At 40.6% G+C, this 27,140-nt stretch overlaps 1 protein-coding gene across 3 annotated transcripts; it reads right to left on the bottom strand.

Moving 5' to 3' along the window:
• Positions 1-559: 559 nt before the first annotated feature.
• DEPDC1B (DEP domain containing 1B) lies at positions 560-25,660 on the bottom strand. 3 transcript variants are annotated; one of them, XM_075078635.1, is made up of 11 exons: positions 25,524-25,658; positions 24,671-24,936; positions 19,496-19,631; positions 17,106-17,233; positions 12,017-12,147; positions 10,907-10,954; positions 10,315-10,455; positions 4,422-4,588; positions 2,795-2,971; positions 1,938-2,123; positions 560-1,618 (listed from the first exon to the last, which is right to left on the bottom strand). In XM_075078635.1, the coding sequence occupies exons 1-11, from the start codon at positions 25,569-25,571 to the stop codon at positions 1,457-1,459; spliced, it is 1,590 nt and encodes a 529-aa protein (XP_074934736.1). In that variant the 5' UTR covers positions 25,572-25,658; the 3' UTR covers positions 560-1,456. The 3 variants fall into 3 exon arrangements, with proteins under 3 accessions (XP_074934736.1, XP_074934737.1, XP_074934738.1); XM_075078636.1 differs by lacking the exon at positions 1,938-2,123 and having other exon boundaries at positions 25,524-25,660; XM_075078637.1 differs by lacking the exons at positions 24,671-24,936; positions 25,524-25,658 and adding an exon at positions 23,805-23,942.
• Positions 25,661-27,140: the final 1,480 nt, after the last annotated feature.

The following is a 27,140-nucleotide window of genomic DNA, read 5'->3' as shown; positions in this document are numbered from 1 at the left end:
AACCAAATTATATATGAATAGTCTAGTCATAGTCGAAGTTTGACTGTACGTAAGTATACACAGAACAGTATGACATCTAAAAGGTTATGTCACCCTTGAAGACCTAGTACAAAGGGTAAGAACTGGCCTCAGACTACTTTTAATATTAACTTTAATATTTACTTATTATTTGAAAAGTGTACCCTTTTGTATCAATTTTGCTTAAGGAAAATATTTTTGATATGAAGTCCAAGTATAACTGATGTGTGAAAACAAATAATGGAAACATGTACTCTTCAAACTCACATTGCCAAAGAAATACTCTAATCTATTAAACCAAGCACCTTGTAATGTACATCTTAAAGTTTATTGACTGGTTAGGAGGTTAGCAAAGTGAAAATACTGTCAATGTTGCATTACAGGATGGTCACCGTGTTGCTTACTAAAATGTCAGATAAAAATTTGTTGAGATGTCAGCTGTCTTCTCTCCTGCATAGGCTACTCTGACATTCAGTAAGGTATGAAATGCTGCTCTTTAAATCTCTAATGGGTAACATGAAGACACACCACTCTAAGTAAATATCTGAAGACGGTAATGCTTTAATAGATCAACAGTACTGTCAAAATCAAGTTATATGCACAGTCAGATAATAGGTACAGTAGATTTCATAATGCAAAACAAATGAAATCATTAAAGGCATGTATGCTTCAATATCTCTTCAATATTTGAATTCCATTTCCAGAGGAAATGGAAGGCTTCAAATTTTCCTGGAAAAATATATTTTATTGTCAAGCATCCAATTTTGTATGGCAATATTTAGTAAGAGCATACAGGAAAAGACTTAAAAGACTGAGCTGCTTTAAAAAACGGGTCACCACTACAGAAGTTACTGGAATTTCAAGAGGAGTTGACTCAAGCTGTAATGCATCACATGAATCAGAAAATTAAGAGTTTTTACAGTTTTCCAAAATAAATCTTACATATCAAAAGCACTAAGGTGTACAAAAGCAAAACAAAATCCAGTGTTTCATACTTATTTCAAGCACGTAGAGCAAATTCATTCCTCAAGCTCTATGTGAACAAACACAGCTTATCTTATGCAAGAGACTCATTTTCAGGGGAAAAAAAGCTGTTGATTAGTTACCAATAATACATTACACAAAAATATACATTTAGACCTTGAAATTATGGTCGAATCAAACCACAGCAAGTGTACTTTGTCATCCATTCAGCTTATCACCTTGACTTTGTTTGTTTTTTAAATAACAGGCATTTAAAATAATAATGATTTACAAAAATACTGATAATGGCTCAAATTTCTACCACCTCAATACTTTCCTCTTCTTTTGACCTTTTTTACCATCTTGGCAGTATATCCAGCAGTCTTTTGAGTAACTACATGCTGCTCAGACTCCTTTTGTATAAGATCCATTGATAACACGCTCTGACTTAGTTCGCTGATATATTTCAAACCATTTACATCCGAAAGCTTCTGGTTCTGTGAAATGGTTGAAAAGGCTTTTTTAAGGCCCACATCAGAATTGGTGGTTTCTGTTTAGTTTTTTCTGGAAATAGGACCGCTTCACTTTCAGGGGTAGGAAATCGTACTCTGTACGCTTCAGGGTAAGATTTCTGAAACTAGAAAAATACATCAATTTAAATGAAGAACTCACTCTAACTTGTAATATCAAACAATTACAGTGCAACCTCCACCTCTGGAGCAGGAAAATTATTATTTCTCTAATGGACTTTCTAAAACTCTATATAGAGAATGAGGTAATATTTTCTAATATAGCTTGATTCATCACAGTACCTCTGTTCTAAATGATTAAGAAGTTTTAAATCCCCAAGAGTACCTACTATTTTAAATCTCAGTAATTCTCTACAGGACTACATGTCTAAGACTTGATAACGCTTTTAAATTAAAATTAAAGACTGGGCAGGAATTTTTATTTACTTGCTTGAGCTTCTTCTTCTTATCTTTCAGAGATATTTCTTTATTCATTGCAATTTCCTCCAATAAAGCTGCCAGGGGTTCTTGAGCGCCAGTTGCCCTCTGGGATTCAAATTCATCTGTACTGATTTGGTGACAAAATGATGGAGGAGGAAAAGTTGCATCAGTATCAGCCCCAGCGTATTTTATCTGAAGAAAGAGTAAAAAAAGAGCAGCTATGTTTTCTGCAATAAATTTGCATTAAAATGGTTTAATCAAATTGACCACCTGAAGTCATTAAGTAGAGAAGATATGGAATAAAGATCCTAAATCGTACCTCCTATCTCCTGCACTAATTGAGTGAGTTCTAGTAAGTCAAGAAAAATGACACCAAGGAAGCCTATTTAACTCTTGGAATAAGTTAAGAGTTACTTTTTCACTAGATATTAATGAAGGAAGAACTAAAAAGCGGCTTTGAACAAAACAGAATATTGTATCAGGAAACAGAAAGAGATTTTGAAGAAAAAGCTGAGCAAGTAAGGACGACCCTAGAAGAAAATCAGAATATTAATGGCAACACTTTTTAACCATTCAGTTTTCCTCACTACCACAAATATAGTTAACCCATTTAATGGAGAAGATAGTGCTGACCAACAGGAAAATATATCTTAGCGTTCTTGTGTCTAAACCATTCAAGATCTGCTTATTTTTCATTCAAATAGATAGTTATGATTGAATATCAGCAGCCAAAATTAATTAGCTCTTCATAAGCTAGCAGAGACAGAAAAAAATCTTTAAGACTATTGAACTTCAGAGCAGAAAGGATAAACTTGGTCTAGAAGCTCAGAGGCGTAAGAGGTTTTTTTTCACTAGATACCTACTTGGACTCTCTGGAGATGTACAACATGTTCCTCTATAGAAGATTTTAAGGCAGAAGGTACACTTAAGATATCCTGATAATTGTCCATGAGAAAAGATACTAGTTTAGCAGCAAGCAGTTCATCCAAGTCCATTTCATCCTTCGAGCAGAGAATACAACGGGAAAATGCCTGAACCATCTGAGAGAAAAACAACCACCGTTATTGTGTATGTTCCTGTTTGTGGTGGGGAATCAGACTATATTTAAAAAGTAATCTTTTCTTAAAAAGACTTAAACAGCACAATACTTATAATAATTCCAACATTAATATTTAAAAAAATAAAAGGTATTGTGTACAGTGACATTATCTGAGTGGACTGAAGACGGCTCTTGTCTCATACATATAATCTAAGCCTGACTTTAGACTTAGAATGGCTGAATTCCATTTTATTCTCAAGACTTTATCAAATAGCCACTTCACATGCCACTTTTCCAGTTAAACAGGGCATAAAACATTTCAGAGATTTAAAAAATAACATAGGAATTTAATACACATTAAGCACCAGTGGGAAAACTTAATACAATTATTTTGAAATTTCAGATACAGCTCACTTCACGTAGTCTTATGCCTAAGTATTCAATTACAAGAGTTTTCTGTCTGTGCACCAGTCACTTCTAACAGTAAAAGCACAGAAGGCAATCAAGGTTTCTGGTCATGTACCGTAGACTACACTGCTGAATTAAAACTTAGTACAAAATACTTGGACTGTGAAGGATTCTTTTCTAAAAATAACATTTAGATTATAACATTATTATTTTAATCAAAGACCATTTACAGTTAATTAAATTATAACCGTAGCAGTTAAAAATTTAATTACTTTAATCAAATACTATCCACAGTTAATTAAAAACTTAATTGCTATGGAACAAATTTAGATTTATGCATGCTACTATAGGACTTTTATCGAGTGGTTCTACAGCTGTTTTCTTTTGCCCTTCTTCCAAAATATGTGAAAATTAACCAAAAGAAATATGTGTTCTTAGCCGGTATGAATTGCTAATTTATGCCTAATAACTTTTAATAACATGCTGTTGCAAACATCAGTGGTAACTCCTCAAGTAGTCCTACAGAAAGGCCATTAGCAGAAACTAGAGTTTGCCAAATTCTGATTGAAATTACTTCCAGAGATTGCTGTAGTGAAGTGATGAAAAAAATTAGTACTGAAATAAACTGGTAGGAATTCTTTTAAATCACTGAAAACAGGTAAATTGAAACATTCAGCTACATATTTATAACTATGACTGAAACACACAGTCTGTTTCTCTCACACTATCTGCAGTCATTAAGAACATCAGAGACTTCATCTACTGTATTGTACTTTTTTCTACTCAATAGTGAAATCAGTGGTGATTTAACTTTGAAAGATAAGGAAACCTCCAAATTCTGAGCAAATTCTTCATTTGCTCACAACATAACAAGAAATCCCAATTTATTCAAATACAGAGTAGTTTTCCACATAGCTAGAATAGGCAAACTGTTCTTCAAACAAGCAAAAAACGAAACTGTATTTTATATACGCTCTCCATTAAATATCTTTTTTTCTGTGCCAAAAGCCTTATCTAGACATTTTGCCTTACACTATACATACCAAGGTTCTGGTCCTCACTGATTCAGAAAGAGGTGGCAAATCCTTGTTAAAGCTAATTCTTGCCATCATCCTCACCAGCAGCTGCAGTCTTTTCCGATTTTCTGGCGGCAGCAGGAGACAAGATATCTGAAGAGCTTCTACAGCCTTGCAATGTTTTTGCAGCAGACCTGGTTTACACAAGATCAGAAAATTGGGCAACATTTCTCAATTATGTATTTCCATAGCATTTAACATAGAATTTCTAAATCTGTCTCCCCAAATTCCTTTCCTACTCATTCAAGATGGCCTTAGAACTCCACTCCCCAAAGAGTCTAGGAAGGTATCCCGTGAACTGAACTACTAGAACTGGATACCTTGTTTAAGTATTTACAGGATTTCCTTCTGATGCATTGGGAGACATTAATAATCATAACCAACAACTCTAGGTATTAGTAGACATGAAGAACTACAATGTTTTGGTTCATCCTTTGCTCTTTTTAACCCTCAGTTCTTAACACAACTGAGATGTATGTACAGATGTACCAACCACATAAAAAAAGTTAAGTCTGGGGCAACAGTCAGAGAATTTAAACAAAACATGTTTATGCATCAATGACAGGTAAAACAATACTGATATGTGCCTCACACCTGTAGTATATATTAATAATTCTACCTACAAACTCTTGAGAAAACACAGAATGTAAGCATGGCAGAGATATCTGAAGACTGGACAGACACAGTAGAATCCAAGGGTAGTTTAGGTACCTATAGAGAGGTCTCACCACCAAAATGTCATCCTCTTTTGCGTTTCTAAGACTCAGTGAAGGAAGCAGCTACTACACATTTGACTAAATAGCACTAGTATAAGAACAACACAGAAGTCAGGAGCAAAATATCTGCATGACTGAAGTCTATCAGTAATTTCTCTTAAAAAAGGAATAAGGAAGATGACAAAGAGATACATTACTCTTTTTCTGTAGATTACAGAGGTTGGAAGTGATCTCTACATATTAGCTAGACTTCTACCCCTGTTCAAAGCACAGTCATCTACAGTCAAGGACTATGTCCAGTCAGGTTTTGAATATCTCCTATTCTATCCCTCTTCTTTGCTATTCCAACATCAGTCTTTTATACACATTAATAAGATCCTCCCTGACCTTCTCCTCTCCAGACTGAACAGTCCCTGCTCTCAGTCTCTCCCCATGTGACAGATGCTCCAAGCCCTTAATTTTTGTGGCCCTCCACTGGACTCACTGACTAGTGCTGAGGAAAGCTCTCCCTGAACCTGCTGGCAATGCTCTTAATGCAGCTAAGGATGCTGCTGCTCTTCACTGCCACACGGACACACTGCTGGCTCATGATCATGTTAGTGCCCACAAGGACTGCCAAGTCCTTCTCAGTAAAGCTGCTTTCAAGTTAGTCACCCCTAGCATGCACTGGTGCATGGGGTTCTTCCTCCCCAGAAGATTACTTGGCATTGTCCTTTCCTGAACACTATGAGATTCCTGTTTGCCCGTTTCTCCAGCCTGTTGATGTCCCTCTGCATGACAGTAAAGCCACCTGCTGCATTAACTATCCTTCTTCATTTTGTATTATCTGCGCACTTGTTTAGGGCATTCTGGCCTTGCTTAGGACAATATCCCACTATGTAGGTCATTAATGAAGTGTTAACCACTACTGGCCCCTTTATCATATACTGGCCCTGGGGTACTCCCTGCTGATTGACCTCCAGCTGGACTTTGTGCCACTGATCACAACCCTCTGAGCCCATCAATTCAGCCAATTTCCAGTCTACCTCACTAGCCACTTATCTAGCCTGTACTTCCTCAGTTTGCCTATAAGGATGTGATGGAAGACAGTGTTGAAAGCTTCACTACAGTCAACATGAACAGCATCCACTGCTGTCCCCTCATCCGCCATGCCAGTCAATTCACACTGTATAAAAAATGGAAACTGTTATTAAAAAAAAGAACAGAAATGTGCAGCAGTAAGTAGGGCAGCCAAAAGACATAGCATTCTAAGAAAACAATGGTAAAGCACTGTAGTTAATTTAATTTTCAAAGCAAAGCTTTTTCTAATTTCTAAGGAAGATTTGGCAAGTACACTAGTGCATATGATTAGAAGAGGCCCTGGGAAATAATAAAGCTTAACGAGATTTATGTATAAAGAATCATTATAACCTGTGCAAAGAGCAAGGTTAATCTTAACTCGTTAGTAAAGTATCTGATGATCACTGACACCTTAATCCTATTTTCTTAGCCAACCTGAAAACTAATTTCAGCCAATGTCTTGGAAGAAAAGTGCCCTAGACAGACTTCATTTGAAAACAGAAGCAAGTGAGACATCGTGATATGATTACACAAGCCACCTATAATTTCTGCAAATATTTGAGTTTATTTGAGTAAAATAAATAGAATAAATTCTAATTGAAATTAGAATTGAGTTTAACTGGAGTTAAATCCAGTCAGCAGCCAGTCACAAGCAGTGTTCCGCATGGCTCAGTGTTGGGGCCAGTCTTGTTTAATATCTTTATCAATGAACTGGATGAGTGGATCAAGTGCAGCCTCAGTACGTTTGCAGACACCCAATTGTGTGGGACTGTAGATCTGCTCAAGGGTAGGAATGCTTTGCAGAGGGACCTGGACAGGCTGGATCATTGGGCCAAGGCCAATTGTATGAGGTTCAATAAGGCTGGAAACCTGCCCAGCAGCGAAGGACCTGGGTATGCTCGTTGACACCTGGCTGAACATAAGCCAGCAGTGGGCCCAGGTGGTGTAGAAGGACAATAGCGTCCAGGCTTGTATCAGGAATAGTGTGGCCAGCAGAAGCAGGGAAGTGATCGTGCCCCTGTACTCAGCACTGGTGAGGTTGCACCTCGAATGTGGTGTTCAGTTTTGGGCCCCTCACTACAGGAAAGACATTGAGGTGCTGGAACGCGTCCAGAGAAGGGCAACAAAGCTGGTGAAGGATCTGGAGATCAGGTCTTATGAGGAGCAGCTGAGGGAACTGGGCTTGTTTAGTCTGGAGAAGAAGAGGCTGAGGGGAGACCTTATTGCCCTCTACAACTACCTGAAATGAGGCTGTAGCAAGGTGGGTGTTGGGTGTCTTCTCCCAAGTAAATTGCGATAGAATGAGGGGAAATGGCCTCAGCTTATGCCAGGGGAGGTTTAGATCGGATATTAAGAAAAATTTCTTTACTGAAAGAGTGGTCAGGCATTGGAACAGGCTGCCCAGAGAGGTGGTGAAGTCACCATCCCTGGGGGTATTCAAAAAATATATAGACATTGCACTTTGGGACATGGTTTAGGAGGCATGATGGTGTTGGGTTGGTGGTTGGACTTGATGATCTTAGTGGTCTTTTCCATCCTTAATGATTCTGTGATTCTATTTCTCAGGTTTTAAGATGGAACTTTTAGACAGGTACAGATCACATCATGGCTGCCTTAAATTACTAAAAATATCATGTGATAACACTTTCTTTGTATTTCCTGAAGACTTCCACTAAACAGAAAGCTTATTTACTGAAAGAAGAAATACTATAACCACTGTGGAAAGGTTGTAATTCCCTGAGGGTAGCAATATGAAAAGTCAAAGATTGAAATCTTGGTTTATAAAAGTCTTAAGACTGATCTGCTTGTCCATATTTTGTAAATGCACAACTTGCTAAGAAATTACTGCTTCACAGGCAGCATTCCAGTACTAGCTGTGGTGGTGCAGACACACACACCCACCCCCCACCCCGGACCACTTTGAGCTCCCAGGATAAGCTCTATTGTGCTGTTATCTTGATCACAATGACTTGGGCATCAGGCAGTCTCTGTCCACAGCCGGGCTATCTCCTCCCTGAATGGTACACAGCACCACTCTGAGATCTAAGGACAAGCACTGTGGTGCTCTTATCTTGGTCATAAGGACTTGAGCAGGAATTGTGGCCAGAATGTAAAATACTGACCAAAGCCAATCATCTCGAGATCCTATAAATAGTGATCCACGAGGGAGACCTTTCTGAGCTCGCCAACTAAGGCTAGACCTAGCTGCACATAGACTTCTCTGACAGGAGTTTAAAAAGCAAGGGGGTCTATTCTGAACCTTGTGACTCAGTGGGAGGGTCTGCCTTATCCCCTTCATCCACAATCCCTCTGTGAATCATTTGAGTGTAACTAAATTTTCCTTTGTGCACTTCTTCCATGTAAGTAATAAAGTGAACCTTGCCATTCTCGAACCTTTAAGTCACTATGTTGATTGTAACAAATTCCATCAAGTTGCTGTTTTAAACTGGCTGATGCTTAAGTGTTGTTAAGAATTCTACAACCTAATACTGTGATCTATCTCAAAAATATTAATAAGTCTTAAATTGCTAATCAAAGCTGTGTAACAAATCATGTTCATGACAAATTGGTGTAGTGGGCAGTATCCACAAATCTGTATTTGCAACGCTAGCATTAACACTTATTACAAAATAGTACTCTATAGAGTGTGCATTATCCTCTACATTTACCTACAGGTTCATAACAGTGTGTACATTAGCCTCATTGTTAAGAATTACATATTGAGCAGAGTTAGGCTTCACCACAGGTGTGCTGAATTGTCTTCTTGAACTCCCTCCACTGGCTAGATAGGGGGCATAGTTTTGAATTATTAAAAAAGTGGAAGACACCTGGGAATCATCTGGCCCAAACCCATCCCCCAGTCAGCAAGGGTGCCTAGCTCAGATATCCCAAATCATCCCACTCAGGCCAAATGCAGCTTTTTAGCCATTCAAATACCTGTGTTAGGTGTCTGGAGGAGGCTGTTTGGGCAAGACTTCTAGAGACACATGGCATTTTCAAACACATACAATTTACTTTAAAGTACTGGCAGTATAAGTATGAAGATGAAAAACAAACTAAATAGTTCCTGAAAGCCTGTATTCCCATTTTTGTGTGTGTAAATCTGTTCTTGTTAGTAAGGAATTTTTATGTCTGTCAAGTACTGCAAAATAAAAACTCTTAAATCCTGAAAGATGTGCAAAACAATGGAAAAGCAAACAGAAATAGAGTATGAAAGGACAGGAAAAACTTTTAAAGATATTATAAGAATATCTGTTGTCGAAGAAAAAGTCATAAAAGGAACTATATTCAGTTTGAAGCAAGATCGTCCACAAAGTCTAAAAATACTGAATTCCAGAAATAACTGATTCTGAATTCCTTTTTCATCTCAATAACTTATTAAAAGCAATGTTTTTACCATTTAAAGAAGCTCAGAAAAATAACATGCTACAAAGCATGCTTATTTTTCAACTCAGTTGCTCTTTTCTGAAATTTAACCATAGAATATAATATAATATTTTCACATTTACTGTCTTTCAATTAGCCATCTCTAGCTGCAGGATGGATGAATATCACCTAGTGTGAACCCTTAAGAATTTGTAGTTAATAACTAAACTATTGGTTTTTTGAAGCACTAGATTAGTTAACATCTATTCTAAGTTTAAGCAATGAAAGATTTCAATTTCCTCAGATGTCATATTACCACGATTAAAAACAGTCCTTCCAGCCCTAATAGTTTTTAATCTAGACTTCAGTCAAGCAATTTCTAAAAGCTTATGTGAATTTTTAAGATGCTTACGCATTTGCAAAAAAAGAAAAATCTGTTAAAATCCATCTATTAGGTGCAGCAGTGCTAAGCAGTGAACAGACACCTTTAAAAATTATAGACACAAGCAATGGAAGAATTTTGTTCTTGTCATTTTGATCACATTAGTTCAAAACCACCTTGTGATATGAAAGAAATTTTAATATTAAACTGTTCCCCATGTAGAATGGACAGGACAGGTCCTAAAGAAATGAGCTGTGATACTATTTGGGTATGGTAAATTAATTCCAGGAAGTCAAATAAAAAGAATAATTTTTTCACTACATCCCAAACTACTTACCTAACACACTAACAAAAACATCAAAAAAATGAAATGTGAGAAGAGGTTCTTTCATCTGGCCAAAGTAGTCCACTATAGTTTTGAAGACATCTCTTTCAAATCCTGAGTATGTAGGCTGCTTCAAATCCGAGCAGCTGGGCCCTACAAAGAGGAGGGAAAAAAAAAAAAAGAGAGAAAATTAATTTGCAGGCACCAATTAGATCACTATTTTTTTATTCCAGCCAATAAAAATGCTACGTCAAGTAGGAAAGGAAATAAAAAAAACCAACAAAAACTTAGACTCATTCTTCAAAATATAACTGAAATTGTATTGATCTATTGAATGATCTATTTCCAATAAGTCTAGTGAAAACACATAGAGGAAAAATATGAATAGAATAAACCTTTACATATTTCATTGAAATAAGCTGCACTGGCAGGAAAATATACGCTGCCTGATCTTTTCCAACTTTGTTTAAAGCAATGATCAGAAAAAATATTGACTGTGAATATAAACAGGATTTGATAAAGCAGTAAAGGCGCAGTAAGTTCAATTGGTTTTTACAGGTGTGGGTTGTGGGATTCTTTTTTTCCCCCTCCTGAATTTACTTACAATTTGCTAGACATTTCATTGCTGATAATATCCAGTGAGGTAGTTCCTCTGCATAGGGGAGAAACAGACAGGTGAAAAAAGTGAAAAAGGTGAAAAAAATGAGAAAAATGTTAAACTGTAAGATAAAAGTGAAGCTGAAAATTCTTTAAGTTCCTTCTATATAGTAGATCGACTGATTGCAAAGGCAGGCAGACTATACTTTAATGTGGAATCTAGGTTGAATTACATCTATACTTTAGTACTTCCAGTACTCAATATCAACCAGTTATGCCTACTGCTCTTATAACTCAATCAGCAAAATGGACCATACTGCAAATCCTTAACCTGCCCTGCAAAACTCAGCCAAACTAGTTCAACCTACACCTTCACTAGTGCATTATAGTAAAGTGTTTACTTTGCACTGAAGATGATGAAAAGCATTGATACATTTGGTTCTGTCATTTCTGCAAGTACAAAGTTAATATCTTGAGATGCTCCAATTGTCTTTCATATGAATTTGTATACACTCTGGAGGTTTCATTCACAAACCAAATCAGGTCCCAGTCTCATATTTCACTTCTCTATAAATCTTGTGGAAAACATGGTGGCAATACTATTGTAATAGATCATACCAGCAGCAAAGATGCTTTACTTTCTCCCTGATGTGCAAAGCAGATTTAAACTTAGTACTAGTTTCAAACCACATTGACTGAAAACTCAAAACTGAGAAATTTTAAACATATCTCAGTGTACATTTTGATTCTTTCCCAATTTTTAATACACATTTCCCTCATGTAAACATTCCATTTCAGGGAGTGAAGGGCTAGGCTGACAAAGCTAACTCAAAGTGAATAATATCCCCAGCTTTATAAAACAAAATATGCTGCTCTTTCACCTTCATCTTTCATTGCTGCTAAAGCAGGAATAAGTTGAAGAGAGTAAATGTTGAATAAATGCTGATTCTTACTATTGGGGTGTCAGAGGATAACAATGGCATACTTTGTAAAAGCTCTAGATAGATATGGTCATACAAGTATAAAGATGCTACGTTAGTAGAGAGTAGAACTAATACTTTTTTGTACTACTAAACTACAATATAAAAAGTTAAATGAAAACTTCTAAAATACTCACTTGATTTATCTTCTAAAGTGACAATGCCTTGCTTATTGACATTGTATGCATTTTGGACTATATGCTTTGAATTCACAAGCTTTGTGTCTAACACTTCATCCAGGGAATCTAAACCCAAGACCTTTTGTAATCTGTAAAAATAAAGAAACACATAGTTCATACATAATCTAATCTGAAAGAGGCAAACATGCAGTATTAGGATAGATATGATTCTGAAAAAGAGGCCTCTCCATTTCATAGACTCATAGAATACCTCCAGTTGGAAGGGACCCATAAGGATCATTGAGTCCAACTCCCTGCTCCTCACAGGACTACCTAAAAATTAAACCATATGACTAAGAACATTGTCCAGGCGCTCCTTGAACTCTGACAGGCTTGGTGCCATGGTCACTTCCCTGGGGAGCCTGTTCTAGGGACTGACCACCCTCTCAGTGAAGAACCTTTTCCCAATGTCCAATCTGAACTTCCCCTGATGCAGCTTCATTCCACCTCCTTGCATCCTATCACTGGTCACCAGAGAGGAAGTTAGCACATCCCGCTCCGCTGCCCCCCATGAGGAAGTTGTAGGCTGTGATGAGGTCACCCCACAGCCTTCTCTTCTCCAAGCTCGACAAACCAAGTGACCTCAGCCGTTCCTCCTAAGTCTTGCCCTTGAGACATCTCACCATGTTTGTCACCCTCCCCTGGACACACTCTAATAGTTTGATGCCCTTCTTATATTGAGGCTCCCAAACCTGCACACAGTAGTTGAGGTGGGGCCACCACCACACAGTGTAGGGTGGGACAAAAACCTCCCTTGACTGGCTGGCTATGCTTTGCTTGATGCACCCCAGGAGACAGTCGACCCTTTTGGCTGCCAGGCCACACTGTTGACTCATATTCAACTTGCCATCAACCCAAGCCCCCAGATCTCTTTCCATGGAGCTGCTCTCCAGCCTCTTGTCCCGCAATTTCTGCGTATAACCAGGTTTACTGCATTCCAGGTGTAGAATCTGACACTTGCTCTTGCTAAATTTAGGACTCCCTTGAGGGTATAGAGGCCTTGCAGAGAGATTTGGATAGACTAGAGAGCCGGGCAATCACCAACCACATGAAGTTTAGCAAAAGCCTAGAGGAACCCCACTGGTGACTGGCTGACAGCCTGATGTAACCCCATTTGCTGTAACACTTTGAGCCCGACCCATCAGCCAATTGCTCATCCAACATATTATGGAGTTATCTAGCTGTGTGCTGGACAGCTTATCTAGAAGGATACTGTGACAGACAGTATCAAAAGCTTTACTAAAATCCCAAAACGCCACATCTATTGGCTTCCCTTGGTCAACTACATGGGTGACCTTGTCATAAAAGGAAATTTACATTTGGTTAAGCAGGATTTTCCCGTTGTGAACCTATGCTGGCTATGACCAATGACTGCATTGTTTCTCAAATGTTTTTCAGTAACTCCCAGAATAACCTTCTCAGTAATTTTACCAGGACCTCAAGTGAGACTGACAAGCCTGTAATTACCAGGGTCTTCCTTCTCATCCTTCCTGAAAACTGGGACAAGATTTGCCAGCTTCCAGTTGACCAGGACCTCTCCAGATCCCCAAGACCATTGAAAAATAATGGAGAGGGGTCCTTCAATGACATTGGCCAGCTCTTTCAGCACCCTGGGATGAATCTCATCAGGCCCTGTAGATTTATGTGCATCCAGATGGAGCAGCAAGTCTCAAAGAAGTTCAGGGTCTGCTGGGAGTTTATCATCCCCCCAGTCACGGTCTTCCAGTACAAAGCTCTGCAGGACCCAGTGCCCATCATCAGTGCTGAAGACAGAGGTGAAGGAGGCATTAAATGTTTCGTCTTTGTCTACATCCCTATTTGCGAGGTGACTGACTTTGTCAAGCAATGGAGCAACATTATCTGATTCGCCTTTTCCTATTAACATATTTTAAAAAGCCTTTTTTGTTGTCCTTCACAGTGCTGGCCAGCTTGAACTCTAATCAAGCTTTGGTGACACAAATTTTCTCCCTACAGTGGCAAACAGGATCTCTGTAGTCCTCCCATGTCACCTGCCCTTGCTTCCAATGTCCACACATTTCCCTTTTCTGCCTAAGTTCTAGAAGATTTCTGCTTAGCCAAGCAAGCCTTCTGCCCTGCTTTCTTGACTTCCAACACTTTGGAATTGCCTGCCTCTGTGCTCTTAAGAGATGGCTCTTAAAAAGTGACCACTGATCATGGACACCAGTACCTTCAAAAGCAGATTCCCAGGGAACCTTACTAACTAGCTCCTTCAGCAGCCCAAAATCTGCTCTCCCCATACCCAGGGTCAATGTTTTGCTGGCAGTTTTTCTCTTATCACCATGATTTGAAACTCAGCTACTTCATGGTCACTGTGACCAAGACAACTACCAATCACCACTTCACCCATGAGTCCCTCTCTGCTTACAAACAATCTAGGAGGGCACCTTTCCTAGTTATCTCCCTTAGTTCCTGCACCAATAAATAATCTTCAGAAATTTTATGGGCCTGTTTGTGTCTGCTGTATGATATTCCTGGTTGATGTCTGGGAAGTTAAAATCACCTATAAGAACAAGGGCAGTTGATCTAGAGACATTCCATAATTCCTTGTAGAATAATTCATCAGTCTTGTTGTCCTGGCTGGGTGGCCCATAGCAGACTCCCACACCACCATCCACTTTATTTGCTTTCCCTTCATCCTTACCTACAGGCTCTCAACCATTTTATCACTAACTGTAAGTGCCATAAAATTCAACCCCTCGCTTACATACAGCACCACCCCCCCACCTCACCTGCCTTGTCTGTCCCCCCTGAAAAACTTGTAACCGTCCATCACAGCACCTCAGTCACAGGACTCATCCCACCAGGTTTCACTTATGCCGGTGATGTCATAGCTCTGGGACTGGGCCAAAGCTTCTAGCTCCTCTTGCTTGCTCCTCATGCTGCAAGCATTAGGATAAAGATATTTCAAATGTGCTCCAGCGTACTTAGCACATTGTGGAGCAGACTGAAGGACCTTGCTTAGCACACCATCCCTCAAACATTGGTGTGCTGCCCCCAGGCTTATCTCTAGCAAGCCTGGTTTCATCCCTTTCTCGACTCAGTTCTAGTTTAAAGCCCTGCTAACTCCTATGCTACCCCATCTGTTGCCAGCAGGTCTGCTGTTGTGTGGATGGATCCAAGATCAAAAAATCCAAAATTCTGCCAGTGACAGCAGTCTCAGAGCCAGGCATTGTTCTGCTGGGTCTTCCTGTTTCTTCCCTCATCATTCCCTGCACTGGAAGGAGAACACTTGTGTTCCTGATCCCTTCACCAGTTGTCCCAAGGCCCTGAAGTCTCTCTTGATCACCCTCGGACTTCTTGTTGCAACTTCATCACTGCCTACCTGCAAAATCAATAATGAATAATAACCCAAGGGGCCGTACCAAGGTAGGAAGTTTTCTTTTCACATCTTTAACCTGGGCCCCAAGGAGGCAGCAGACTTCCCTAAGAAGTGGATCTGGTCCGCATGTTGGGTCTTCTGTTATCCTCAGAAGAAAGACTCCTATGACAATGGCCTGTCTTTTTTTCTTTATGGAAGTGGTTTTGACCCAGGGTGTAGGCTGACTTAACCTCGGCAACACCTTCAAGCCAGATAAACCGTTGTCCTCATTATTATTTAGTTCAACCTGCAGAGTCTTGTACCTATTATGCAAGGGCACCAGGGAAGCTGGGATAGTCACGGAGGAGATACACTTATTGCACTGGCCAGGAACTTGTCACCATTGCCCCCATCCCTTAAGTCACCGTGTACGGCCAGGTGGAGAGAGGATAGGGAATCCTCCATGTCATATGTCCTTGTCTGCCTGCAGTCCTGTCCCAGGGAAGGTAGGGTGCCATTCCATTAATCCACCTCTCTCTCAGACTCCCTGGTACTCCTCAACCTACTCACCTCTTCCCAGAGCTCTGTCACTAAGTGGAGGAGTTCCTCTACCTGGGCGCACCACCCACAGGTGTGCTCACTACTGCTGTCCAATACTGGCATAAGAGCAGGGCACACTCTGCAGCTGGACAGCTGGGAGGCAGTGTGTTCCCACTGGAGCTCTGTCTGGGAAGCTGTGTCATTTGGGACGGTGCAGAGTTTAGAGAGGCCATGGCTTTCTTCCGGGTGGATACCATTAATCCCTGGTCAAGCTGGCAGAGCTTCAGCGCCCTTCCTGCACACCCTTCCATGCAAACTGCTGCACCATGCCCTGTTTGCCCACCCTACTCATGGTGCTCCTGGTCACCAGTGCTCCCTAAGGGCTTCTTTTATACTTGTGGAGATCTTGGCCACTGTTGCTCCTAGCCTCACAGAGGTCTCATTAGCCACTGTGGCATAAGCTGCAGGCTCACAGTGGGTCTCTCCACTTCCCTGAGTTCCCCTGGTCGAGGAAACTCCCCTGAGCACCGCACTAGATCACTCCACTGCAGATTGTGCCGGTACCAGAGCTTCTTGCCTCGGCACCATGCTTATTACATGGAGATAGTGTGCTAGGTTTATATGAAAGTAATCATTAGTAAAGCCTCAAACTGTGCTGTAAAAATAACTAATGAATATTATTTTTTTCTCTTGCATAAATAATCTAAAGCACTGCCTTTAACTTTGCATAGGATATTCCTTTTGGAAATAGTAACAAATATATGAATCTCAAAGCCTTCTGCACTCAACTAGCTAACTCCATTTCTTATCTCATGCAAAGTATTGTACCTGTCATTGAAAGATTTCATGATATTGCACTTCTGAAGAAGTGCTTCATAACAAGAAAAAAAGAGAAAGACTGAGGAAAAAGTTATAAAACAAGACAAAACACACACAACAAAAGGACTTGGATAACACAACAGGAAAAAGTCAAAAGGGATGAAGCACAATAAAGTTTCTTTGCAAACTTTATTTGCCGAATTCATTAGCCAAATAACAAGCAGTATAGTCAGTCTAGCCACTATGGCTTTGATGGCAAAAATCAAAGGCGAATGGATGAAATTACAAGCAGTACCAGAAAACACAGACAAGACTATCACCTACTACATGGTTTTACTCAAACAGCAAATGACTCACAAGTATACTCACCGTGACAAAGTCATGGATTTCCATATCTCTTCTATATGTGCTTGTGTTAGCGCTCTGCGGAACACCAGTTTGCATGCTGGTACTTCTCCTATAGCTATACTGTGTCGCTTGTACCACATCTCAGAGTTCTGAAATCAGAAAAACCACTCCTCACTAACTGGTGACTTTTCAAATATTGAACACTAGAATACATTTATAGTGTAGCATGTTCCCTATTACAAGTATGTTAAATATTCCTGAATTCCAGTAAAATCTCCAGAATGCAAGTGAGTGTATATATTTCATAGAAGTGCAGCATCTTTTCTCAGTTACGTAACTTGTCCAGAGCAGAAAAATTATGTGTCAGAATAGCAGTTGAAGTTCAGGAGTCAATGGCCTTTAGTGTTCAGATCCTCTCCAAGATTAAAATCAGTTTAACTCACTTGTTTTCAGCTACCACTTTAAGATTAAACATCTGTTAATGGAAAAATCATTGGGAGAATTATTAGATGAGATATGAAAGACCGATATTCATCCTCGTTCAGCGTATACTGATCATAACAAAACATTGAGTTCATTAGCAGGGTCTATTTGTGAAGAAAGTAAAAGGAAATAACTACAGCTGAGGAGACCCGTCAGGTCTAGTCCACCATTATAACAGAATAAAGTAAAGCAGAGAATGCAAGAGACTACTATCCTTTAATACTCCTTCACACCCAAGCTCAATGCTTGAGGATTGTCATCAATGTGTCAATGCATGGACATACAATACAGTTTGTGTCAGCAGCATAGTTTTCAAGGCAAAACTCCTAATCATTCCCAGTTCTTTGATTTACATCACAGGGCAGTCCTAAAGTACATTAACAGTATTCCTCGTGATCACAACCAAACCACAAAATGCACTCCAGGAATGTACCTAATTACACCAAGCACTAATCATCTGTCATTCCATGACATTAGACTACAGCTAGTTTGAAACAAATAGCACCCTCTGAAATTAGTACGTGGTCTTCCACATCAGTATTTCACTACAGAGACCCATCAACCCACATACAGCCAATAAGTGCTCAGATTTCATCTGAAGCAATTTAAGGTGCTACCACTTTCAGCTACCTATCTACTTTGCCATTCCAGTGGAAGCTACACCTTTCTATAAAAGAGCCAGCAGAAAGAAGTTCATTCCTTTGCCTCAGTTACTTCAACTTATGGTCCCCTGTATTAACCAAACTGTCAATGAAATATTTTGAGTTATGCCAGACCATACGCTGTCACGAGTCAGATGTATATAAGTAGTCTTTTGCTAACTCTTATCAGGCCACGATGCTTGGATGAAAATTTGGAGCAGATAGTTAGAGGCTGTAACGTGTTAAAACTGCAGCAGATACTTGCTCAGTAACTAAAATACTCTATCGTCCTTACTTGTCTTTGGCACTGTCTTTTCTTTCTTCCCTTTTAATCTTCTACCTACTATTGAAGTTCTAAGGACTATGCTTCTTCCTCTTCAGAAGACTGGTGTACATGGAAGGTGCACTTGATCTGGATTACAAATACTGAGTAACCATTCATTCAGGACCACTAGATGTCCAGCACAATGGTAGGAGCTACTTTTCCAAACAGACTATTGATCACCAAGAAATCCAAGGCTAGAGTCCTGCACTGATGAGCATTACGAAAAAGGCCAATATTATCGAAGAAGTCCCAAGAGTTCACAAAATATGAGAACACTCACATACAAGATACACAGGAGGAAGGGTTTAGAATATACATAACTCCAGAAGCCTAGGCTTTTAAGACGTCCAGGCGGCAAGACTTGGTACAATTTTGGTTTACTAATAAAAGCAACAGCTTTTATAATTTACAAAAAAAAAAAAAAATTACAAAGGCCAGATCAGTCCAGGTAAGTATGGGGCAGGATGATTCTCCAAGGTCAAAATGGGTAGCAATGAAACCAGGATCACTTCTCCTTAGCCACAACATATTCCTTATCAAAAAGGAAACTGAATCACTAACAACCTCATAGCAGCTAGGAAGGAAGTAATACTGTATATATTCCGCTACATGAAGTCTCTGAATAAGAGTTACAGTGTAAGTGACAGTAAAGAAGCTATTTCGTCTCGAAGTATAATAAATGCCCTATTGGAATTTGAGCAGACTGGAACGCAAGCATATGGGCAAATACAACCATACTGAACTCAGGATGCTCAAGACAATTTTCTGTAGCAAAAAGAACACGCAAAGCCAGCGTGCCCAGCAAACATTAAGAACAACTTTACTTCACATAAGTTTAAAATAAAAGTACTTTATATTTAATTTTATAACCAAGTATTTTGTGCCACAACAAAGAGATCATTAGTTCAGTTTTGCTTTCCAAATATGCTTACGTCTGGGGAAATTAAAACTGTATATCTTACCATTGTGACTGATTTCACTGGGATGTGTTCTTGGGAAGTGCCAGCATTCGGTTCATTCCAATCTGGAAATTTAATTACTTCTTTTCCACACGAAGGTTTCTTTGGATATGGCTTCAGTGGTGAGGAAGGAGGAAATCTATAATTAGAGAATACTTTTAATGCCTCTGAACTCCACCCTATTCTGTATTTACCATCGCAAAACCGTAGTAGGCCGTCACATGCAAAAATACAACAAATACATTGGACATTCACAGTGCGACTTAGTTGCCCAAAGACTGGTGTTGAGTGGCACATAAAACATTTTAAGGTGTCTTGTTTGGCTTCCATCTGTTGCTCCAGAGCAGGTCAGGTCCTTTGTACCTCCCACAACACAGCTGAGCCTTGGGCGAATGTCTGAAATCCCAGTGCATCTCAAATAACAGCAGCTGCCTATGTATACACAACTGACTCAGTCTTCACTAAAAGACATTGATTCTGCTGAAAAAGCTCTGGATAGATTTTCCCTGTGCCAAGAGCACTGCTAGCATGCACATCCTAAAGCAAAGCTACATAAACAAGTCACATGACTAACACATGGATTTAATTAGCATGCATGCAAGTGTTCACACAAAGTTTTGTCCACACTACCCTATTCTTCTGTGTTTATATGCTTTCTATGCAAAGATCATATCCTGCAGTTCTTTTCTGCAGTCTTTTTCCAGCTGGTTGTGCAGGAAACTCACTCACTTTCTAAGGCATTTCAAGCAGTGCCTTGAAGAAATTAGCAGAAATAAAACCTAACCTAGTCCTTGCAGAACACAAGGAAAACAAACTGTCCCAGATCACATTCAGCTCAGTCACATCTCCAGCTTCATCAGTATTAAATTATTGCCAAACCTAGGTCAGAGCATGTACACAGGAATTAGTGGCAGCACATCAGAAAGGCAAATCAGGTTCAATGGCAGCATATCACCAGACCAGACCAGACCTTGTTTACCTGCACTCCTAGGTTTTAGATGCTAAGATTCCTCATGCTTCAAGAAGTTGCTTCAGCCTCACTCACTCTTTAATCAGAACGTAAAGGACAATTATGTCTGTGACCTTGCAGTAAGAGCTTGTACACAGCTGGATAGCATGCATTTATATCCTACCAGAAAGATTGTAATGCTCAGGAAATCCTCAGGTTTCCTCTAAAGGCAGTTCCAACACTTAATTAGTTTTTAAATTAGTTTAATATTGCAGCTTTGTTAGTCCAATAGTGTTATACTGCATGGATTAAACACATTATGATTTTGACCGTGCACACTGTGTCCATTTGACAGGTTCCACAACACTCTTCATCTGAATACCTGCAACACAGGGAAGTAACACTTCCTTCGGATAAACCCGGAGAAAAAGTAAGAAGCACCTGGTACTAATCCCGCAAGATTTACTCTGCCTTTTGAAAGTAACTCAGATTACATTGCAGATGTTCAGGCGTTGAGTGTTCTCAACTATTTTTCAACTACTCAATATTTCTTCGATATTTCTTAGAGTTTAATGTTAAAACATCTGCAGCCTTTTATTCCTTTGCATTACAGTATTCTCAACACTTCCCTGTTTGCCCTCCAGTTCTTCACAATTTTTAGCTTTATGTCATTTGCTGTCCTGATTCTCAACCAACCAGTAAATGAATGAGTTCTTAAAAGCAGAAAAAGGAGGTGCATCCCCTTTTTTCAGGTAACATTACTGCAAGGTCTAGGTAGAGCCAAGATTTTGGATGAACAATAAAAAGCCTCTGGTTTCATGATAGACAGAATAAAGTTACCTAAAGCTAGCAGCTGAGGAGCACTTCAAGGTTGGCATGTCAAGATTAACATGGTTTAGCACCAGCAACACTAGTTTTAGGAGTTTATATAAGGAGGGAATAGAGGTACCCATTTGTGTCCAGGGCAATAGATAGAGAACAGGGTCAACTAACATAGGTATTGATGGTATAACAAGTCCCACAGCTGAATTCCCAGAAGTTTATTAGCAATGCAGAGTACCAACTTTTAATAAAATTCCTTAGATTCCAAAAATGTAACACCTGACATCTTCCAGAACTGTAACTTCTCATTTATTATTGCAGGCTACACTGAGCCAGTAAGTCAGGACACACAGACAGTCAGTCTTTGCTGTTTCTAGAAGCCACACTAGTTGTCACCTTCACAGTTAATACTTGCCCAATACTCTCAGGCAAATCAACAATCAGCAACATCTCTTTTTCGTACTCTGTGGAGTGAACAAGAGCAGACATCTACACTTACGCGTGAAGGTAATGAATGAAACACCTGTGCACCACAGTGTACAGTCACAGTAAATTAACACAGGAATTTATAGAAAAGGTATGAAACATATCAAGATTTCCAGAGTAAACACTGTCAGTGGAATTAAAAGCGAGTTGTACTGTTACCTGTATCAACATGGTGAGAAACGTATTTGCAACGTAACATCAGGAATGTCCACCAGAGGGTGCTGCCAGAACATTAAATACACACATAAAGGCCGGCTGGAACTCCATAAATAGGAGAAAAGCATGCTTTAATACTTAAAGCCAAACACCAAAACTGTGAGTAGCATACATTGTTTATTTATGCACCAAGCCCAGCAGTAAAAACCTATCTCCAATTCAAGATGCATGAAAGATACACAGTTTTAGTAAAAAACCTGTTCAGTTAATAACTTTAGTAACTTTTTTTCAGTTAGCTTTTGAACGGGAGGTGGAAAAAGAACATCATTAAGATAGATATAACAAAAGACCTCTCTTGCCCAATAGCAGATCATTAGGCAGGGGACATAGAAAATGAAAAGCACAGAAATATTTCACCCAAACAACTTCCACAGCCAGCAGCTCAGGAAAGTCATGGCTTAAAATACAAAGGAGAAAAAGAACAAAATATATTGAATGTGTCACAATGCCAATGCAAAACAAACCAACCAACCAACCACAACCACACAAACACATCAAACCCGAACCAAAGAGATGCAGCATACTACCAGTGGTTACCAAAACCCATATTTAATCTTTTGACAAAGAGTCAATGCCCAGAGAGAAAGGAGGCAAAGTACTTGAAACCTATGGCACCAGTGAAAAAAAAACTACAGGTAGTGCTGTCCTAAGAAGAATAGGCAGAGCAGGACTCAGCTAGGAACATACCAAACCAATAACACACTTACCACCCTGTGCTGTACCAGCACTCAACTGCTCTTCTAACTCTGTTTAAACAAGTAGAAAGCCTACTCCACACCACTCCTTTACATTTAACCTTCTCCAGCCCGAAGTCAAGACTAAGATCCTCTGCAGCTCTTCTTGTCTTCCATGCCTGTTTTCCAACCTGAACTAGCCAATGACTAGGTAAACTATCCCAGTATCTTGCCCTTCTATAGCAGCCATGAGCAGATGGCCAGAGAAGAATTTAAGAACAGGACAAGCATGCATAATGCTTCCTCAGCACGCTTTCCCAGCCATTTCAGCTCACAGACTGCAGAGCTGTATATTGTTTCTATATACTTAGCAACAGACTTTCTTGGGTGAGCTTCTCAAAATATCACCAGATGCAAGTCCTTGGATACACTGGTCCTCCAAACTTAGAGTCCCAAATTCTAAAATGTAACATTTTTAACATGCAATTTCCCTTTATGGGACTAAGTTTGGAGAGAACATTCAGTCTTTATTCCCTCCAAATTATTTAAATTTTTTCTATTAAAGTTGATTGAAATTGGTTTGAATATTTAACTGATTTGGCAGGGAAGCTGTAGCATTCGTTGTCGTTTCCTTCAGATGGCAGGCTAAAAAACAGCTACTGCTTTTACTAAAAGATGTCACACAGTACCATAATGAACAACTTGAATTGGTGCTAATTTGTTACTGCAACTAAATACAAATATGACCCAGTCTGACTGCAAATCAACTGAACTGCACAGGAAAAAAAAGTTTAACATAAACCATAGTTCTTTTTACAAGAAGTATCTTGACCCAGGTTTGCTTATGGCAAAGTGAATTACATCATACTTACCTCTTACTTTTAAAGTATTCCAAGTTAAAATATAAGACAGTAATGAACAACTGTACTTACAGCATAGGTGTACAGGCTAGACAGCAATAAAGCGTAGGCACACCCTACAAACTAACTAAGATCACAGAACAAAATGAAAAATTGACTTTATCTACATCAAGTGGAAATTCAGTACTACCTGCATTTCTCCAAAGACAATATTATGAAATCGTTACCAAAAAAAAGTAATGCATAAGATTTCTTTAAGCATATAATAATATATAGAGAAGTAGAAACATAGCATTATTGCTGACCTATTTTTCCTGTTGCTCTGCATGAAGATAGCTCCCATTTCCTCAGAAGACGACTCACCATAAGTTACAGATCCATACTTAAGGTAATGGTCATTTTTATACGACTTTTTCACTAAACAGGACAATACAAGATGGTAAAAATTCAGAGCCCACAACTTCTGGACACCCAAACCTTAACTGAGGTCACAAGGGGTCAAAAAAACCCTTCCACTAATGCTAAGTTTTCATTACAAAGAAAATTATTTTCCTCTGTTAACATGCCACCAGCTGAGAGGCTAAACAAGTATAAGTAAGCAAGAATCCTTGAGGATGGGCAAACATAACTCTGTCTTTCTTAAGACAACTTTGACCTACAACACAAAGACTATAGAAAAAGGCTTTTTCATTAATGACTTTTAAATTCTGAGGGCTTTTCTCTTCTCTCAGGATTGGAAACAGCATCCAAAACAGGGGGTTGGGGGAGAGGGAAGACAATTGGAGTTGGATGCTCAAAGGCATCCTGGCTTCCATTAACATCTTCCCAATATGCACTATTCCAGCACCGACAAACCTGATGCCTACTAAGGGCAAACAGAACTCACTACCTTGTAAAAGCTGCAAAAGTTTTTGTTGGTATTCATAGAGTGTAATCGAGCAAAAGTGCCCTTCAAAACTTTTTAAAAACAAGGAAAAAAGACCAAAAACCAACAAACCCCAAGCCAAATATTAAATCATGACAGCTGCCTTTCACTAAAGAAGGGGGAGGGAAGAGACATTAACACCTTTTCAAAGGCATTCTACAAAAACATTTGTAAGACCAATACACACGAGTTGTTACTCCCTGTTTCCCAAACCCAAAATTTTTTAGTCACCGTATACAGGCTTACCTATATAAATGGCCATCATCTTGAAAGTCCTCTTTGCCCCATCTTCCTTTGATATCTTCGATAACGTGGTTTTTCAGGAATTTTTTAAGCAACTTAACCGTTTGATTGCGGGTCACTTCTGGGCCAAAGTTTTGATTAGAGCCAAGCAGTTCATGTAAACAGTCCACCGCCTCCGAGGCTTTGAAGCAACGCTCGTAGCTTTTGAACCGACACCGGTGCTTCCGTAAAGGCATCCCGGCACGAAAAAGTTCTATGATCTCGTTCCACTAGGGAAGAGGAACAAAGCAAACCGTTACGGGAGCTCTTCCCCTAGAAGCGTTTCAGTTGTGCCAAGGGAGATGAGAATGCAGCCAGATCTGAGCGCGGAACTACGTACTACTTTGATCATCTGCGTTTACAACCACACTAAAACCTAAAAGTACAGTTTAAACCCTTCAGATCTGAGAACAAACACCAGATTTAGGAAGCTGAAAGATCTAGAGCCCCGTACCACTACCTGCGGCTCTGCGGGTACAGCTTTAACCGCCCCTTGGCTCTTCACTGTGACGAAAGGCTGCCCCGAGGATCGGCTCTGCCGGCCTCTGCCGCCGCTCCAGCCCAGTTCCGCGGGGCGCCCAGGTCCAGCCGCCCCGCGCAGGGCTCAGCCTGGGGAGCGCCAACACCCGGACGGCTGAGGAGCGCCCCGCCGGCTCCGGACCAGCGGCTGCCCGGGAGAGGCGCAGGGCTCGCTGCCTGGCGGGGCAGACCCAGGCGGCCAGGCCAGCGTCCAGGAGAGCCCAGAATGCCGCCCTCCGTGCGCGGAGCCGCACCGGGCGGCGGTAGGGCCCCACAGGGGCCCCGGGGACACACTTACCAGCCGGGTGGCTCGGTAGGGCCCGGGCCCAACCAGCCGCGGCTCCATGGACGCTGCCGGGTCTTCCCGTCTCCACGGAAACCGGCAGCCGCGCCCGCCGCCCGTTTGAATCCGGGCCCGGGAGGCAACGTCTTACGCCTATTGGGTGGTGGCGACGGCACGTGGCGGGCCCGCCCCGCCCTTGATTGGCGAGAAGACCCTCCGCCCCGCCCCGCCCGCCCTCCCGCGGGCCGGCCCCGGGCGCCGCGGCGGGAGGGGGCGAAGGGCGGGGCGAGCGAGGCGGCGGGGCCTTGTGGCGCCCGGGAGAGGCGCTACTGCGTTTTTGAAACGCAGGCTAACCACGCGTTGTTGCGGTTCGTACGGCCCCCCGTGAGCGAGAAGGGGGGCCAGGCTTCCGCCTCGCGAGCGGTCAAACCGTGGCAATGAAACAGAGTCTGCTCAATTGCCACCTTGATAGAGCCTTCTCATTCATTTATCAACACCCCCCCACCCCGCCGAAAAAAAAAAATACCAGAACAACAACAACAAACCCCACAAACCCCCAAAACTCAAAACAAAAAATAAATCCCCCAAAACCAACAAAAACTCCAAAACGGAAAAAAAACCCCACACCCCCAAAAGACACCCCTCCCCCCCAAAAAATCCTAAAACCAACAAAAAAAAAAACAACAAAAAACAACAACCAAAAAACCCCAACCAAAACCACCGTCAAAACAAACCCAAACCAATTTTCCAGGCTCAATTTCTTAGGAGAAGATTAGCTAGTAATACTAGTGTTTCTCCTCCACCAAATCAAAGGATTACAAAATTTTAACCCAAGTCCCCTCGTTATCAGTAAAGTCACTACAACAATTTTTCTGACCGTTGCGCTCCTCCTTCTAGTACAACTCTAACGTATCATACATTTCAGCATGTAAGATGCACAAATTTTAGGTAGGAAAAATGTAACTGTCTAGATCAAGACACTGATTCTCACAGGCTGCAACATTGTGCATAGGACAGGGTTTAGTAACATTTTGTACTGATGTCAGTAGCATAGTTATGCTATGTGCAGCCTCTTAGGATACATCCACACAATTCACTGAAACAGTGCATTCTTTCTCCGAATACTCCATAACTTACAGAAAACTAAACCAGTGCACAAGAAATTATGCAGTAGGAATCTGAAAAGGCACTTGCTGACAGCCCACTGAATGATTAGCATCTCCAGTTTCCGCTCCTGCTAAGTAATCCATAAGCAACTGACTCTGGAGGCAGCTGGCTATGGCACAACTGCTGGACTTGGAAGTTCCTCCTGGTTCCTTCCTGTTCAGCATCTGTCCATCCGCAGAGCTGCTTAGTTTTGATCACGTATCCTACTTAAGCTCAAGTGAGCTTGAAGAATCTGTTGCAGATCTAGACCCCAAAGCAGCAAACGAGTATCTGACCCCTCACTCCCAGCTGCAAGATGCATTCCTCCATGCATATTTGCAGGGTGCAGGGGAGTGGAATAATTGCAAATTCAGGAATGAGAACTAGGACTTCCCCTATCAGCATTGGAGTCATCTGCCAGACTAGGGAGTAATGCCTCCTTCTCTCCAGAGGAAGCAGAGGGCAGCATCATCCAGTGTTCACTAC

Source organism: Phalacrocorax aristotelis, chromosome Z (assembly GCF_949628215.1).
Source record: "Phalacrocorax aristotelis chromosome Z, bGulAri2.1, whole genome shotgun sequence".
Taxonomy (NCBI): domain Eukaryota; kingdom Metazoa; phylum Chordata; class Aves; order Suliformes; family Phalacrocoracidae; genus Phalacrocorax; species Phalacrocorax aristotelis.
The sequence above is the reverse complement of the archived record's forward strand: the minus strand, read 5'-3'. Positions and strand labels throughout refer to the sequence as shown.